At 36.8% G+C, this 18,705-nt stretch overlaps 1 protein-coding gene across 4 annotated transcripts in view; it reads right to left on the reverse strand.

Annotated features, from left to right (window-relative positions):
• SERPINI2 (serpin family I member 2) overlaps positions 1 to 3,206 on the reverse strand; it is a 29,738-nt gene extending 26,532 nt beyond the window's left edge. The window contains exons 1-2 of one of the 4 annotated variants that reach the window (XR_003002834.1): positions 2,075 to 3,206; positions 5 to 261 (exon numbers count right to left, since the gene is read on the reverse strand). Coding sequence is in view for 3 of the 4 variants with exons in the window: in XM_024741881.1 (XP_024597649.1) it covers positions 5 to 261; positions 2,075 to 2,079 (262 nt within the window). In the remaining variant the exon portion in view is untranslated. Of the gene's footprint in view, positions 1 to 4 lie in introns of all 4 variants that reach the window. The other 3 variants (XM_024741881.1, XM_024741882.1, XM_024741883.1) reach the window with 3 other exon arrangements.
• Between the last annotated feature and the right edge of the window lie 15,499 nt (positions 3,207 to 18,705).

Genomic DNA, 18,705 nt, shown 5'->3' on the forward strand with positions numbered 1-18,705 from the left:
TCACCAGTTGAGGTTTCTTGAAATTTTAAACTTTGTCTTATCTGCTGTTGTGTTATTCCTTTTGCTCCCAGTTGTACCATTCCAAGGGCCAGAGTTGTTCCAAAAGGGGAAATTATGATGTTGTTCTTATGAGATAAACAAACAGCTTGATAAAGACCCACTGCAAATTCGGTATTTCTTTGAGCCAAGGGGCTTGAGGCTTGATTTCCAGAAAAAGTCAACAGGACACTCCACAACAAGATCTTATCCATTTTGACCTCTCTGCATTGGTTAATTCAAAATTTGTTAGTTTTCAAAATAATCAGAGTTTACTATAGTAAGCTCAATAGAAAGATTTCTATCTATTAGAACTTTCTGTCTTATTAGAACAAACTACCACAAGAAAATTCTAATGTCAATTTTCAGACTAAGCATCTTCTATTAGGAGAAATAGGCCATGTGCTAATAGCATTTTTAATATGCATTCAGGAAGCAGTACAGATGTACTGCAGTTTTTTTTAATTAAAGGAGAAATTATAATGCTGGAATATTATCAATAGCAATACTATCTCTGAATAGCTATGTGATAGTTTTTTGCATCTTTTCCATGGTTTTAAATGGGATACTTGCAGCTCTGATATCAAGGGAAATTTCTGTTCAGACTACTCTAAAATAGTTTAAAGAACAAAAGGAGAAATGGAATAAAAACCTAACACACTCCAGTGTGGTTTTGAACCTATAATATTAGGAAGTTCAAGTATTCTAAATCAGTTGAGTAATCTGGCTAACTTCTTACAGCAACAAGTCTCACACTTTACGGAATGATGAAATAACCTCCAAACCTACCTCGTACTTTTCCAAAGAGAGGTTTTAAAAACTCAGAAAAAAATTATAAAGAAACAAAATTACAATCAAATATAAATGGTACAATAACAAGAAATGAAGAAAGCAATTTTTTTTAAATCAAAGAATAATTTGGCAAATAAATTAACAAATATAAGAAAGCTGCAACTGAAAACTGTAAGCAATTCACAACACCAATGACACCGTATTAAACTGCTCTCACTAAAACTCCAGGAGATTCAACCATCTCATTACATCTGGAGCAGAATGAGTTTTACAATATTACTGCAGACTTAGTAGAATACTGACTCTGAAGTATTTTAAATTTTAAGTACTTTAAATGAATAAATTTAAAATAAAATTTCAAAGTATTTAAAATTTTAGTAACACTAGTTTTACCTTACAAATAATCCATTTTAGTCACTTTCAATAACTCCTACTAGTTTAATAGGTTACTAGGAAGTAACCCTTTATTGGACGTAAATATGAAAACCTCCGGAATAATGTTTTGTTAGCCTTAAAGAAATGAAGAACTATAGTTCTAGTGTGTTTTGCAGATTATTAGGAAGGCTTCCATGACCCCTAAATGGCTAAGAATCACTATTATACATAAAGACCACTAATAGTCAATTATTTTCCAAAACTAAGTTGTAGAGTCATTATCTAGATATTTCCATTTCTTTTCTAATATGTGTAGTTAAACTTAGATATACAATTTACAAAGGAAAAACAACTCAAAACACAATCCAAAGCAATTGTTAGAAAATAATGTGTTGATAAACTGATAATATAAATATGTTATCAAGCAAATGTCTTATTGAAGATTAAATTAGTACATAAGGTTGTGAGTGGTAGTGCAACAATAGCAAAAGTAAAAGTGTAAAAGATGTTTTACATGCAAAATAAATTTCTGAGTATCATTTTCTAATATATTCAATATCTCAGAAGATTTCTGACCAAAATACCAGTTTGTGGATACATAAGTAGTCAAAATGTTATCAAAAATTTTAAGTCAGCAAGTGGCAATTCATCTGGCCCATTTTTAAGTACTTGGTTTATATTAGAATAACAAGCAATATTATGAAGGATGTAATTTTTCCCTAGTAGTAGAATCTGGGAGTTGCCTTATCATTATTAACAGTCTTAATAATTAAAATGTATATTTTTTGAGCATCCATTTCTCGCAGGAAATTTTTAGGCCCTTAATAAACTACAAGCTCATGCAAAAACATTGTTTTAAAAATTCACTTACCTCATTGGGTTTGGGATTGTGTCTCATCAGAAAACACAAAGCACTGGTGAACTAAGCGACCTGATGAATAGTCTTATAAGAATTTGGCCTTCAAATTTGTAGTGAAAATTTAAGGAAAATTTAATCTTTTAAGGAAAATAGAAGTAATGTGTTAATTTGATACATTTAAATAATACCTGCACCAGAGTGAATTGAAATGCCATTCCCTTACTCTATTAAACACTCATGGTCAATGTTGTTGCATACATACTTCATTCAAACACTATTTAATTTCAAGGTACTTACCCGAAATCGGCTTCTGATTACTCACTGTAGTGTTACAGCTAAAACGTGCCTGCTGGGAAACACTAGTACATGGAGCACCTGATCAGTCAAGGCCAACTCCACTTATCTTGAACACCGCTTGATTAATTCCTCTAAAACCAAAGCAGGTGTCCAGATTTGTACAGAAGAACTAACATGACCAGGTTAATGATCAATTATGAAATATGCAAGAATTGAGGGAGAAAACAATAGAATTTTTTTAAATAATTAAGTTTGAATTATTATTTCATCCATTATTTCACTTCTTTTATAAGTAGAAACAATGTGGAAGAATGTGCTAGTGGTTGTAAATCTGCTAGTAATTAGTTCTTCTTGTTTTTTACAGAACTCCCATATCAGATTACCAATGTATTCCATCATAAATATTTCAGAATGCCTATAAGAAAAAGAATAAAGTTAAATCAAGTCCAAACTGCAGAGACAAATTACTGCTGCGTTTATAGAGTTCTCAACAATTCATCAAATTATACAATAGTCAGAGGAGTTTCCTGGGGATACAAGGCCCATTTGAATCCTTAGGAAACAGAGAATATTGAAGAAATATAGTCTTTATGTTGAGCAAAAACACCAGATTAAGATTATTGTCTTACTAAATTGTCAGGATAATATCAAGATATTATTAAATATGAATAATTTGATAATAAACATTGGTGTTACTTGTATATGCTTTTAAAATTCTACATGATTTTCTCTACAAACAGGTTATTAATAAAAAATGGATGTACAATTGAATGGGTTTTGATCTCATTTTTCTAGTTCAAATCAATCACCTCAGGGACTTCCCTGGTGATTCAGTGGTTAAGAATCTGCCTGCCAATGCAGGGGACATGGGTTCGAGCCCTGGTCCAGGAAGATCCCATATGCTGTGGAGCAACTAAGCCTGTGCATCACAACTACTGAGCCTGCGCTCTAGAGCCTGCAAGCCACAACTAGTGAGCCCGCGTGCCACAACTACTGAGGCCTGCGCACCTAGAGCCCGTGCTCCACAACAAGAGAAGCCACTGCAATGAGAAGCCCAACACAGCCAAAAATAAATAAATTTTTAAAAAAATACTATAAAAAAAATCACCTCAATGACAATCAGATATTAAACACATTGTGTTATTCATCAGAGGCCTCTGAGAAGAGAAGGGGAAATTTTGGTCCAGTTTCAATTAAACAAATATTCACTATTTTTTTTTTTTTTTTTTTTTTGGAGACTCTCAACCATTGCACTACCAGGGAAGCCCCAAATATTCACTATTGATCACTGAATGTAATATTATTTCTGATAAATTTATGAGAAAGAAATAAAATTAATGTAGATGCGTTTAAAAATATTCATTAAAAAAAAAACTTTTGCAAGGACCCTGTTAACCTCTTTCAGTGTCCTAACAGGGCTATAGCTCAGGCCACAGAAGGCTGATGATAGTCATAGGCCATAATCTCTTAATTTACTAAAATTCTTAATTTCCCATCTAGGTATCTCTAAATGTTTTCTAAATCTTGGGTTATATTCTAGTATTACTTACTCTAACATAAGCAAACTCTATTCCAGCTTCAACTTAACGCTGTTGGAGATAACTTTCCAAACACAGAATTATACAACACGAGAACATTATCATTCCTCTTGTTCTACTCGGCAATTCATAAATAAGTCTGAATGAATGTCTAAGACTATCATTCAATCAATGCTCTTCTACCCATGCAGTGACACCAGCAAATATCCATCACAAGTACCCTTGGCTTCCAAATTATTATGTCTGTACATTACTCAGATCATAATGTGACTTACCCAGGGAAAGGCCATTACTTTTCCTTCCAATGACAGAGACAGACACTCTGTCTTAGTAAGATCACTTAATGAAGTTGTTCGGTAAGAACCTCACGTTACAGCAGTTCCAGCAGAATGTATACTTTCCTGTCTCTTGGGTAGTAAAAAGCAATGGCCATGAATTTCTCCTCCTTGGTTTAAGCTCTTTAAACTGACAGTAGAGATACCATGATTGTCCATAAAATATTGCTGCAAACCTTTTAAATATTTTCACAAATCTGTTTTCTCTATAACTCTATTTACTCCTAGATCATCAAGAAAAAAACATTCATTAGTGAGAGCCAAAGCATCCTGCTATAAATTTGAGCACCATCACTACCGCCACTGTAAAAAATACACTTGAATGTGTATAAAAATAATAGCAAGGGGTTGCAGCTTCAATCTCATTATCTTTTTTAGTGTTTTATAATTTTTTTAAGTAAAAATGCATATGTTTTTTAAGTAAAAATGCATATTTTTTAAAGTAAGAATGCATATTAAATTAAAAAAAATTTAATTCCAAACTAAAAACTTATAAGCAAGCGCTCTCATTTGTAAAGGACATAAAAGTTAATTCTTCCATCTGAGTATGGATTAATTTCAGGCATTCTTTCCTTTGTCAGTTTGCTCTATATATTTTGAGTGATAAGAGGAAAATGTTCTGGAAAGAGAACAGGCTATTATATTTAGTGTAAGTCTACACAATACAAACAAAGTAGCCTATTGAAAATTATGGCACATCCTATTTTGCCATTTTTCCACTGCAGAAAAATGGCTCTTAAATAATTGAACCTAAATGTTAATTTCAGAAACAGCTTATAAAGTCTTCTGTTCTATTAACATTTGATAGGTGAGACCCTGCTACCTGCCTGGCACAATTAGATGCTGTAAGATATAAAAGAGTTAAGACATAATAACTAAATGTCTTTTTATTTTTTCCTTTTGTGAGTGTTTTTGTTCCACATTATTAGAAACAGTAACATTAAAAGAGACTTTCATACCCTTAAAAGTTCTATTCTCATTAAATATAGAGAATAGACAGCTCTATTAATGAGCTGTCTGACACAGCTCCTCTTAATTCCTTCTACAAAGCAGGCCCTGAAGTTAACTAAGGATGAATTAGGGTCACACACAGCATAGTGCCATGCACATGTAGTAGGCCACAGAGAGAAGTTCTGTCTACATGAACCAAGCTATTTCAGAACAATCACTTCAAACAGAGTCGTCTCCAGGGCTAAAAAAATATAAAATAGGTCTAGTAAAAGAATTTCCAAATTATAACAGAAAAACTAGAGGGCTCATTCAATCTTTACTTTAAAACCATTGCATTTTATGTGCCTTCACTCCAGAAAGCTGATGGCAGAAGTGTATTCTATTTATATGTGTATGCTTGGTGTCTAAAACAGTCCCTTGCATATGCCTTCAATAACTGGTGGGAGAGATGGATGGATGGATGCAGAAAAGGGCCTTCATGAAGTATTTGGTAACCATATTACATCTCTTTAACATCTTAATATTCCTTTAAATTTCTGGAAATAAGGCTCAAATTTCACTCCACTGTACTGTCACCAATCTATGATTCATAGATCATATGCTCTAAGTTTGAAATGATGTATTGTCCAACCAAACCTGCCAACTAATCCAAGAATTCTCTTCAATATCCCTGTGAGAGTTATTCAGCCTCTGCTTTGACATCTCAAGGAGCCCTTTGGATTAAGGCAAAATTTTTCATTTTTAAAAAATAATTTACTTAAAATATCTTAAAGTTACAGAAGAGTTGCTGATATAATACAAAGAACTACCATCTCCGTCTCTCCTTCTCTCTGTTTCTTCAGTTGTTAATATTTCACCACATATGTGTGCTCTATCTATATACCTATCTCTCTTTCCCTCCCTCTCTCTCTTTTTCCTTTCGTATATATATATATATATAGTGTGTGTGTGTGTGTGTAGATAAATATATGTGTTGTGTACATAAATATACATAAACATTATAATTAGTATTTTTTGAATCATTTGAGAGCAAGATGCAATCACAATTTTCAATCACTCCTAAACATTTCATTCTATCTATCTATCTAAAATCACGAGTTCACACTGATACGTGTAATCCCAATCCCAAATCTCAGGGTTGTTTCTAGTGTTCTCCCTTCCAAATTTTATAAATACCTTCTATAACAGTGAGATACTCGGCTCTCATTATCCTCTATATATTTACTAATTTATTCATTTATTTACTCAATATTTATTTGTACAATATAACCAATCTCCCATCTATGCTGGTCATCTCCACTCACCTCTCTGCCTTCCCACCCACTAATTCCCTCTCCCATGGACCCCTCCCATACTCTTGGGTCCAGTAAGCTTATTTCTGCTGGGTCTTCTCTCAGCTCCTCCTATTTCCTTCCCTAGCTGTACAGTGGGCCTGCTGCCAACAATTCTGTACCAAGATGAGAAGTGAAGATGGGAAGGAAAGGGAAAATAAGAAACCTTTTCAAGTTCAACAGGGATTAGGAAGAAATTCTAGAATCTGCCTTCCTAGCGTTGTGCCTGTCAGTTCTACTCTCTTTCTTCCCTGCAGCTTTGAAATATTTGAGGATAGTTTGTATCTCTGCAGCTTTGAAATATTTGAGGATAGTTTGTATCTCCCATGAATTCTCTTTCTTAAGCCAGACCTCCCCATTTCTTTATTTGTTCCCCTAGAATATGGTTTCCAGGACCATTACTGCTCTGACAACATTCTCCAACATTTGTTGAGACTGATTCTTCCAAATATCTTTCTCCTACATTTTTCCCATATGTGACTGTCATTCAATGAGAAGGAGAAGGATATTCATAGAACTCACAACGTCTGACTCAGGATTCACTTAATGAATTTCTTTGGGGAATAGGCTTTTCTCATCAAATACTGCTTTCAATGCTACAAAATGATGAAGAAAATGACATATACTTGGCAAAAGATCCAATTAAATGAAATAGTGGGGAGAAATGTTCAAATTTCACTTCTCAAAATATGGATGTTCTTAAAACCAAGAGTGCTCTGGGAAAATTTCCTCTTAAGCTTCTGCTATTCCTTTTAGTTCAATTTAAATTTAAAAGTTAAATTTTAACAGAGTTTGTCCTAGTAATGTATTTATAACATGATCGAGATCTACCATTTCACAGGAGAAGTCTAAAGAAGTTTGTGTTTTCCATTTTTGTTTTTTAATCTACCTAACAGCTATCAAGGACCCATAATAAGCAAAGAAAAAATTACTCTGTATTGAAATAAGACAATTAAAAGCATCAAAACACAGTTTGACTGTCTGCATGACTAAACAAGTACATCTGCAATCACATCCTTATAAGATAGTTTGACCTGCAGGGATCTGTGGCTTCAGAAGAAAAAGGGACAAATTATCCCCATGAATGGTTATATGTGCATCAGTGAGAAGTGGAAGGAAACTGTGCCATGCATTCAAAAAAATAATTTTGGCCTTTTGCTAAATTTTGTCATTTCAACAAATGTTTATTGAAAATATATTACGTACTGTGCTCAGGCATAATGGGGCACAAATATGACTAAGTCACAGGCTTCCTTCCAACTGGTAGAAAGTGGGAGCAGTAGCCTAATAACCAAAATGTCATCTATAATACGATACCATTCTAAGAGGATATGAGCAATGTAAATTATGTGGTTAAACATATAAAGCGCTTATAACAATACGCAGAGATCAGAGAAAGAGCTTGAAGAATCAGATGCTATTTGAGATAGATCTTGAAGCCCAGAGAGGATTTTCACTGATAATGAGGACTATGGAGATGAGGAAGGGTTTGCAAGGGGGAAAAGAAATGTCAACTAGAAGGAACAAAGTAAATACAAGTATGGAGAAACAGAGCTACTCTTCAGGTAACTCTGAGTAATTCAGTACAATTTAACATAAAGGAGAGGAAAGTAGAATGAGATTGGAGCTGGACTGAGGGGCACTTTAAATACCAAGCCAAGAATTATGAAACAAAGAAACTACATGAACATTGAATAACCTCACAGTATAGAGGCATCTTTATATATTTGGATTAAAAAAAAACACAACAACAACAAAACTCTCCACTTCTCATACAAACATAACTATAAAAGTCAATATCTTGCCCCCTTTGCTCTTGGATATTATACAAGAAAAACCAAGAAAATGAGGGGAAGTAACTCTGCGAATAAATTCCACGTTCAGCAAAACCCAAAGGTAGATGTCACCTGCAGCCTACATAACATGAAGAAGGGTAGCCAAACAGCTGAGATTGGGCAGAAGTTACACAAGATAAGTCAATCCGCACGGAGAGTATAAAAAGGCCAGCAGCAGCTGCAGCATTTCAGAAAGTGCTGGCAAAGAGATGCTCACTAAAGATGAGGGGCTCACCCTGCGGTCCAAATGCTGTAACTTTCATTTATATCTATGGATGCTACACGGGGTGAAGAAGGCTGGGAGCAAAAGCTCTCCCCAACCTCATTTGGTTCAGCGAAACATATGAGGCAGGACTATATAAAGAATCACACCCACGAGCCATCTTCTGCTAAAAGCAGTCCGCCTCTGTAGGTTGTAAAACTTGAAGGCCACACTGATCCCATGTCCCAGGCTCTCACCCAGGGACCTGCTACAAATTTCAAGTCTAAGAAAACCAAACTCATTAAAGATAATGGATTAAAAGGGTAAATTTTAAAAACTGGCATAGCATAGACATAAATGTGTTACAAGCAAAATTAAAAACTAAACAAAATGAATTTTAAAAAGAGCAGCAAAACGAATCAATACATAGATCGCCACCAGGAACGTGTTGCCATTGGACAAATACTGTTACTAAGCATTTTGCCACAAATTAAATTTGAAAATTTGAAAACGCTCCTGTCTCTATGAAAGAAGATCACAGAGCAAAAGTCCCTTCATCTCAGGGATGAGATGAAGACACAACGGGAAGTGATGAAATGTCAGCTGGCAGAACTCAGGAAAAAAAATATCACAAGTGAGAACAGACTGCATGGTAACACAATGGGAAGTGTAGAGTGTATGAGTAAGAAAAACAAATAAGATGAAAATTAAAAACAGAACAAATTAGAAGGAAATGATAGATATTGGGGGAAAAAAGACCCAACAAATACAGAAATGGGCTGAGTCCTTAAGAAAGAAAAATTAAGCAGAAAAATTGTAAAGTGTCATGTAATAAAACTTTCCTCAAATAAGAGACAACCTGACATATATAAAAAGGACATACTGTTAATTACCTCTTTAATGGACCTATCTTTAATGGAGTCACATTATACGATGCTGTGGGGTTAGGAATTTGGGGAAACACAGTTCAGCCCATAGCATATATTTTGGAACTTTTAAAGGACCAGTGAAGCTGCAGGAGCTTCAGCCGTGCTTCTGCATTTTTGGTAACTCAGTTCCAAACGCAATCACAGTTTTATTAATGTGTCTTCACTTTTCCAAAATCCTGATCCTTTTATTTCTTGGTAAATTTGGTATTTCTTGGTATAATTTATGTCTTGTATAGCTTAGAGATAGCCGATCTTTGTTAATGGCCTGAGACAATTTTTAAAAATTGTGGCAAAGATGGAGTTTGGCAATATCTCTAGTGGAAAGAAGGAGTTGGAGGCAAAAAGGATATAAATAAAAGACCTAACTTTTCTTGCTCTGGGGAAAAAAAAAGGACATAACTTGTGCCAGGAATAACAGAAGAGTCAAAAACAAGGCATATCCCACTAAAGTTACTAGACTTTAAAGATAAAGGCAGAATCATTTGGCAGCCAAGCAAAATGATCAAGCCACTCAAAAGAAGAGAAATAGGGCTTCCCTGGTGGCGCAGTGGTTGAGAGTCCGCCTGCCGATGCAAGGGACACGGGTTCATGCCCTGGTCCGGGAAGATCCCACATGCCGTGGAGCAGCTGGGCCCGTGAGCCATGGCTGCTGAGCCTGCGCGTCCGGAGCCTGTGCTCCGCAACGGAAGAGGCCACAGCAGTGAGAGGCCCATGTACCGCAAAAAAAAAAAAAAAAAAAAGTAAAAAAAGAAGAGAAATATATATATTGCATTTGATATCTTCATAGCAATGATCAATACCAGTAGACAGTAAAGAGAGCAACTCCCACAAGATAAGTAAGGAAAGAACATGTGAGGTACGAATACTATAAACATCCAAACTGCCCATCAAATCTGAAAACTTCCAATGGTTTCAACGTGCAGGGAGTTCATGGACTATTGTTTCCAAGAGTCCTTTTTGAGGAAATTACTACAACATAAACTGAGAAATGACTGAGGAAAAGATTTGGTGGTGAGCACCAAATATATTTTAACGTAGAAGTGAGATTAAAACAACAAAGTTTAGGATGACAAATTAGAAGGCAAATGCCACATGCCTGACAACGTAGAAATGATACAATTAACAAAAATTGGGAAAATAAGAAAGAAGTTTCATTCATGATAGATCAGTAACAGCTGAGAGACAAAGGACTTAAACCAACAAGTCAAGTAATAGCTGTATAAGCAAATTTAACAAAACAGAAGCAGAAAGAAAAATCATATTATTGAACAAAATTGTGTGGTGGAAGAGGGGGAGGGGAATGAAGAAACATGTTCATTTATCATCAGTCAGCATGGATTTAATTGTTACTGCCCTAGAAAAATAAAGGGTGACAACAATTATAATTATATGAATCTATAAGTATAAAGGTACTACCAGAACAAACATATAACACCCACCCACCCACCCCCCTCAAATAAAACAAAGAAAAAGATTACATTTCCAGTGAAAACTTCAAAAAATATATAAACAGTAAATAGCAGAAAAGAATATGAGAAATACAAAACCAAACTGTCTAATAAACAACAAATTTAAATGTGCTCAATTTCATGATTTTAAAAAATGGATTTTTTAGTTGGATCAAAGGCAAAAACCCAATTCACGTCTAAAATAAAATGATTCCAAAAATTTGAAATAAAAGGATGGGAAAAGTATACCAGGCAAATCAAAATCAAAAGAAAGCGGGGATCAAAATCTAAAATCATAGATGCATGAAGAAACCCCCAAAGGATACACAGACACTCGCAGTAGTGGTTGCCAGAAATAGGTGATAGTGGGAACTGGACAGATCCGCATCATGGAAGGGAGGTAGACTTCTCGCTGAATAATTTTTTATATGTTCTAATATTTGATCAGTGTGAACATACGTTGTTTTTCATATAAGAAAGTATATGAAAAACAGCATATTCTGTTTTTTAATAAGACAAAAATGCAACCTGGACCTACCTCATAAGCAAGGTTACAAATGAAAACCCTTTCCACTGGCCTAATACCAGTGGAAAAAGATAGTGTGGATTTCTGCACATTAGTTGATTCTGTCCTCTGTTGTCTGAAGGTAAGCACGTCAGAATCACAAGGCATTCTGAATGCCTCAGAGCTCTTCTGAGGTCCACTGTGAAAGACAAAATGTTACTTCTGAAATAAACCCTAGCTGCTTTACTGAGATCTGTCTCTCAACTAGACAAGGAATTTTCATTGTAATTGACTGGGTTTCAGGACAATTAAACCAATAACTAACCGATAGGCCTTTGCAAGTTCTTTGACAGGGATAATCTTTCTGGGATAATTTATTTTTCTGAGTTAAAAAACAAGTGATAAAAAATTCATATGCAATTCATATGCAAGGGTAGATACCTGTTTCCTGGGCCCGAAGCTTACAATTTGGGGAGCTTTGTTTAAGAAAATGAACATAAAATTACAAATACAAAATTATTCATAAAACTGGTTATGTACTTAGAATGAGAAAATAAATCTCAACAAATTACTGGAGTTTTGTAGAGCTGAATCCTTTTCTTCTCAGATCTCTTTCAGGAAAGGCACCTGAAATGCTTACCTGGAAATGATTCCTACTTGCAACCTGGCTTCCTCTCTTCACCCAGAACACCCTAAAACTCCCAGCAACTCCTAATACTCACAAGGGACTTTGTAGATAAGGCTTATAAAACAACCTACATTAGCTTCACTAGCAATCTCCTTTAATGTGGCGAAAGCCATGTCATTAACCGAACACCTTCTAAATGAATAATGGTCATCAATTCCTCTCACTATTCAGAGTAACAACAGCATTTGCTGGGTTAATGGCATAATGTTTGCATATAAGTGAGTCTGCTGTGGATTATGATACATGTAAGAAACCATTAACCATTTATTGAACCTTTTTAAGATTATAAAAGCATGTCTTTAACCTTGCTGTGATGACTTGTTTTCTTGATGAACTTGGCAAGGCTCTTCCCAGTTATTCAATCAAACACTAATCTAAGTGTTGCTCTGAAGAAATTTTGCCTATATAGTTAAAGTCCCTAATCAATGGATTTTAAGTAAGGAGATTATCCTGGATAATTTGGGAGAGCCGGACTTAAATCAGTTGGAAGGCCTTAGAAGCAGGACTGAGGCTTCCCTAAGATAGAAAAGAAATGCCAACACTGGACAAAACTTCTGCCTGTGCCCATGGAGTTCAGTCCTCTTCCTTTCACTGCCTGTGGACAACAGCTTTAGCCTGTGCCGAGTCTGCGCTAATCTTCCCTCCTGGCGCAGCTCTACTCCTTTTGGACTTGCTCCACCAGCCCTCACAATCCCATAAGGCAATTCCTTGCCATAAATTTCAATACATGGTCCTGCTCGTTCTGTTTCACTGCACCCTGACTGATACACTTGCCATAAAGTGCATTGTTTAACGCAGAATTATCGTGAAGGGCGAAGCATTCTTATTGAGACAAATAGACTGGTTTGTCAAGGTTCCTGCGGTTTGTGACTGGAGTCTGTCGGATACTCCTTGAAAAGAAAATTTATGTTTATTCAAATATACAGCTTATCTTAAAGCACCTTCAAGTTCCCACACAGGTGTTATGTGGGACCTCAAGCCTTAAACTTCTTGCCTTATGGGTCCAACAACTTACTTAGAATCTTGGCGAGTAGTTCACTCAGAAGGGTTAGTAACAGCCAGTGTATTTGGACTCATTGCGTCCAAATGGACCCATCTTTAAACCTTCTAAAGGCTTCCTTCTCACTTAAAAGAAACCCAAGTTTCTTGCCCAGGCTACCTCATCCCACACGAACTGATCCCTAATTCTTCCACCCTCATCTTGGGCTCTCTGTGAGCATCTCTCACACTCTACCCTGGCAACGCTGACTTTTCTGTCCCTGGAATATGCCAACCTTTTTCCCACCTCAGTAGCTTTACAGTTCTGCTCCCATCCTTGGAATGTTCTGTGCCCATTTGTTTGTGGAACTGCCTCCTCTTATCTTTCAGGATTCAGCCCAACAATCAGAGAGAACTTCACTGATGCCCCTCCTTGGTCATGTTCCATCACATTGTCTTGCTTTATTTTCCTCATACCTTTTATCAATATCACTATCCAAACGTATCTTCTTCTGTTCAGTTACTTATTTATTGTCTATCATGACCCTAGGTGATAAATTCAATGAGAGCAAAGACCTTGTTTGTCTTTATACCCCATATACCCTTAGCACCCAGCATTGTGTCTGGTATTTACAATAGAAGATGGTCACAAAAATGTATTTGTTGAATAAATGAGCAAATGAATGAAGATACCTCCAGGCTTGTAAAGGATCCCTCTTCACACTTTGGAATTCCTGCCTTCCAGAGACCCGAGGGACTCTATTATGGTAATAGAAGGCTGGTCCTCCGTGCCATTTATCTATATATCCATCCACTTACCGCAACCCCTGCTCTTAAAAATTAACATCAAGTGTTATTGGTAACCATTTATGTTCCCTATTTCCTACTTGGGAAAAGATGACATTATACATTAATCACTTCATTTTATAGCTGGCTGCCCAACAAGGCTTGTTATAGTGATAACCAAAAGTGTTTTAAAAGCGATGAAAATGAAAGATGTGGTAGCCACGAAGCATTCAAACATTTTCACTAAAATAAAATGATTCAGTGATTTTCATAAAGCAAAGTTAATCTTTATCATCTGATCCCTCCCTTGCCCCGTAATTGGAGACTAACTACATATCAGATGAACAACAGTGGCAAACCTCACAAAGGCACCCTGGCAAGAAGGGACTTAGCGACTATGTCAACACAGCACTGCAATGACCAGCTGTTGTTAGTTTACGAACATACGGTATTCTGAAAACTTTCTCTTCAATTCACATCCTCTATCCTACTCTAAGTCCTCTAGGTAAGTGCTTCTCAAACTTTAATGTGCATAAAAATCACCTAGAAGCCTTGTTAAAATGCAAAGTCTGATTCCACAGATCTGAGTTGAGGCCTGTGATGTTGCATTTCTAACATGCTCCTGGGTGACGCCCAGGCTATATCCACTGCCCACATTTTGACATCAAGGTTCTAATTCCTAAATATAGACTAGATCAGGATGGCCAGGCTGTCATTTAATTTCAGCCATCACTGTGTAACAATCAGGTAACAAAGCAACAGGTTATTGGCAGAGTAGTGAGAATTTATCAAAATGCTTTAGTGGTCTTCATATGGCTCTTAAATGATCGTGCTTGGGACCTGTTCAACCTTTTTCTTAAGACTTTTTTTTTATGAGCCATTTTATTTTTACAACAAAAGTGAAAGGAAGGTACAAGTATTTCTTATATATCCCCTGCCCGCACACATGCAAACCCTCCCCTGTTATCAACGTCAGTCACCAGAATGGTATATGTTTTAGTAAGGGTGAATCTACACTGACACATCATTACCACCCAAAGTGCATTGTTTACCTAAAGTTTCACTCTTGGTGTTACACAGTTTAAGGATATTTAAAGGATAATGACAAATATCCTTCATTATAATATCATACCGAGTATTTACATTGCCCTAAAAAAATCCTCTGTGGTCCCGCTATTCACCTCTTCTCCTCCTCCCCTGGCAACCACTGATCTTTTTATTGTCTCCATAGTTTCGCCTTTTTAGAATCTCATAGAGTAGGAATCATACAGTGTGTACCTTCTCAGATGAGTTTCTTCCACTTAATAATATTCATTTAAGATTCTTCCATGTCTTTTCATGGCTTGACAGCTCTTTTTTTTAAGTGCTAAATAATATTCCATTGTCTGGATAATAAACTGTACCACAGTTTATTTATCCATTCACATGCTGAAGGACATCTTCGTTGCTTCCAAGTTTTGGCAATTATGAATAAAGCTGCTATAAAGATCTGTGTGCAGGCTTTTGTATGAAAATAAGTTTTCAGGTCCTTTGGGTAAATACCAAAGAGCATGATTGCTGGATTGCATGTCAAGAGTATGTTTAGTTTGTAAGAAACTGACAAACTGTCTTCCAAAGTGGCTGTACAATTTTGCATTCCCACCAGCAATAAATGAGTTCCTGTTGCCCCACATCCTCGCCAGCATTTGGTGGTGTGAGCGTTCTGGAGTTCGGCCATTCTAATGCGTGTGTAGTAGTGATAACTCATTGTTCTCTCACTCTGCATTTCCCTGATGACATACGATGTGAAGCATCTGTTGACTCTTTTAAAAAAATGTTTTTCACATGTTAATGACTTCTGTTTTATAGAACTCAAACTATGGTGATATCATATAAACAAAGATATAAAATAATAGGAAGGATTTTTTTACTTCTAAGATATCTCTGAGTTTTGTGCTCAGTCTGGATCTTCAGTTATCTAAGACTTCCTGGCATGAATCATGTGTAGAAATCTCTCATTTCCTACTAAAAATGAATATATCTATAAATGCATTCTTCTTGTATTTAATTATTTGTTCAAGTAAGAAGATTTCCACAATATTTGATTCTTTTTCTTTATTGGTACTAGATTTAAGATAGTACTTTAAAGCAAAGATATATAAGGTTGATTTTCCTAATATCCTGTGTGTATACTTTCTACCTATAGCTTAAGAATTACAGAGAGTAAGTCTGTATATCAATGAAAAACCAGTATTGTCTCTAGCACACCCTTCTGAGTAGGCAGATTCTGGCTGAGTTCACCATTTCTGAACTATTTTGCCCCTCTTTGTAAATTGCAGGTTACCATGGATACGCAAACTCCGTCTCATCTGGTAGAGTGTTAACTGACTTGCTCCCCTTCCTTGGAAACCCCAGTTTTTGTACCTACCTGCAAATTTCCCCCCCTCCTAACATCTGCTTCTACAGAAGCAATGCCAACAAGAATCCCTGAGAGACACTTCTCAGACACTGTTCTGCCCCACCCAGAAGATTCATGATCACCTCTGGGCTGTTCAACAATGAGCGGTAATCATTCATCTTGAACAAAAGTAAGGGGGCTGACAACATTAACCTTTACCCTGTGCAACTGGAAAGTGGAGGCAGTTAAGAAATGGCCCGACCCTCTTGCGTTCCAGAAACAGATAACAGCAAAGGACCACTCTTCTCTCTCTCATTCTGAGATAAGACCCTCTTCACCCCCCTCCCCAGTCTAATAAGACTCATGGATTCATTGACCTGTCTCTACAGTAGCTCAAGCCCCCTTCCATTTTTTGAGATACTCCTCTTTAATGACTATTCTCCCTGTTGCAATAGCTTGAATAAAATCCTCTCTTTAATTGTCCCACACATTTTGTCTTTGACAAACAACAACAACAAAACAATTCACCTGAGGTACCACTAATGCAGCATTTTCTCTACGCTGGAAGTTTTAAAGATTTTATAGGTACAATATGATGACTTCTGGGGAATTTATTGGCAAAACCTGACCCAGAGCCACTTCTAAGTAGATTCTAGTTTTTTGAATAAAGCATATCAAAAAGGGATTTCAAGCTGTTTGAGAACCCACGGGGAACAACTTGGAAGCTAAAGAGAGAGTGTGAAAGATGTTTCAACTTGAAAGGGAAAGAAAGAAAACACAAAAGGACATTAAAAACACAGTAGGTAAAACTGAAAAGTCACCTGGGGCTTATGAGGTGTTTGAAACTGTCCCAAGTTCCAAAGCGGTAGTTTAGAATGTTGAAAGTAAGTCTGGCAAAATGCCTCTCATCGTACAATTGCCAAAGAACCTTCAGCACACTGTAATTATGGAGATTTCAGGAATGTGTGTAAAATGCAGTGCAAAGACTTAAGGTAGACTCTGTAATGATAGTGTGGAGGAGGGCATGTATTAGTAATTGAGATTTTTTTTAAGTGCTCATTTATAATAACAATTTTTAAATTCAGTAGCCTCCTACGAAAAAGGAGATGAACAATTTTAAATGAAAGTGTTATAAATAGGTAATATTATAGTGAAATAGCTGGTTTTAGAAAGCCGCATAAGAATAGGCTGCCTAAGGGCTATGATTTCAACGTTATCTGAACAAGGGAGGCTGTGCCTAGAAATATTAATAACATGGACACCTGTAAAACAGGGACACTTCTCAACTAGGGTCCTCCTTTTACTAGCTATGCTCTTTTTTCTATCCCACAGAGTCTATGCCAGAGACTCTTTATATAGTAAATAGGGGCAATAATAATTCCTGTAACAAGAGCCATTTAGTGGAATAATAATAATAAAATACCATCAATAAAGAAATGTATCAAACGCTTATTAGGTGATGGCTCTGTGCTAAGGGCTTCACATGGGTTATTTCACTTTATGTTCACAGCAACATTACGAAGACGGTAACTAATACGATGCCCATTATTAGTTGAAGAAACTAAGGCATAGAGAGTTTAACTGACCTGCTCAAGGTCATATAGCTAGCAAGTGGTAGAGTCTTGATTTGAAGCCAGGTTTATGCTTGAAATTTTGCCCTTACTATACCTTTATTGCTTTGAGTCTTCCAAGTTTTATTCATTCTATAAATGGAAATTCTCCAAAAGACAACCATAACCGTTAACACCTTATAACTGAGTAGGAATCATGACTGTGATTTCAAAGCTTATAAAATAATGTAAAGGACCAGGAGTGGGATAAAAAGCATGAATAGCCAGGGAAGCTGGTACTATGCCAATGATCAGTGCATTGCCCCTGAGGTCCAAAGCCACTCTTCACTGCTCGCTGCGTGATAATGGACCAGAGTCTTGTGAATGGTTCTCCTTTGACAGCTGGTACAATGTTGAGCTCTGTCACTAGAGGGACACTGGAGGAGAAATGGATTTCTCTCCAAGCGGGTGTTCCCCTCACCAGGCTCCTGCAGGGCAGTTCCTCCAGCACTAGACTCCTACAGCATGACTTCCCCAGGACCAAGCTCCTCCAGTGCCTTCTGCAGCTCCAGACTCCTGTGATGCAAGGATGGCTTTTCCAGAGCCACAGCTTCCCTTGCCACCCTCCCAGGTGACTTTGCAGCAGAGTGCCACCTGTCTGCCAGCATGCAATGAATGACTTTCTGTAATACCCCAGGAGGCAAGCAGAGGGCCGCCAGTGTGACTCCTCTCTGTGAACAGCCTCCCCTGCAGCCCCTTGATGGCTCTGCTGTGAGTTCTGAGACACATCACCTCCCTGTGGATGGCTTCCCCTGATGCCCCTGAGAGCAGATTTCTGCAAGTTCCATCTGCAGCAGCTCTGCCAACTTGCCAGGTGGCAAAACAGCGATAAG

The sequence above is a fragment of the Neophocaena asiaeorientalis genome, unplaced genomic scaffold, assembly GCF_003031525.2.
Source record: "Neophocaena asiaeorientalis asiaeorientalis breed wild unplaced genomic scaffold, Neophocaena_asiaeorientalis_V1.1 scaffold211, whole genome shotgun sequence".
NCBI lineage: Eukaryota > Metazoa > Chordata > Mammalia > Artiodactyla > Phocoenidae > Neophocaena > Neophocaena asiaeorientalis.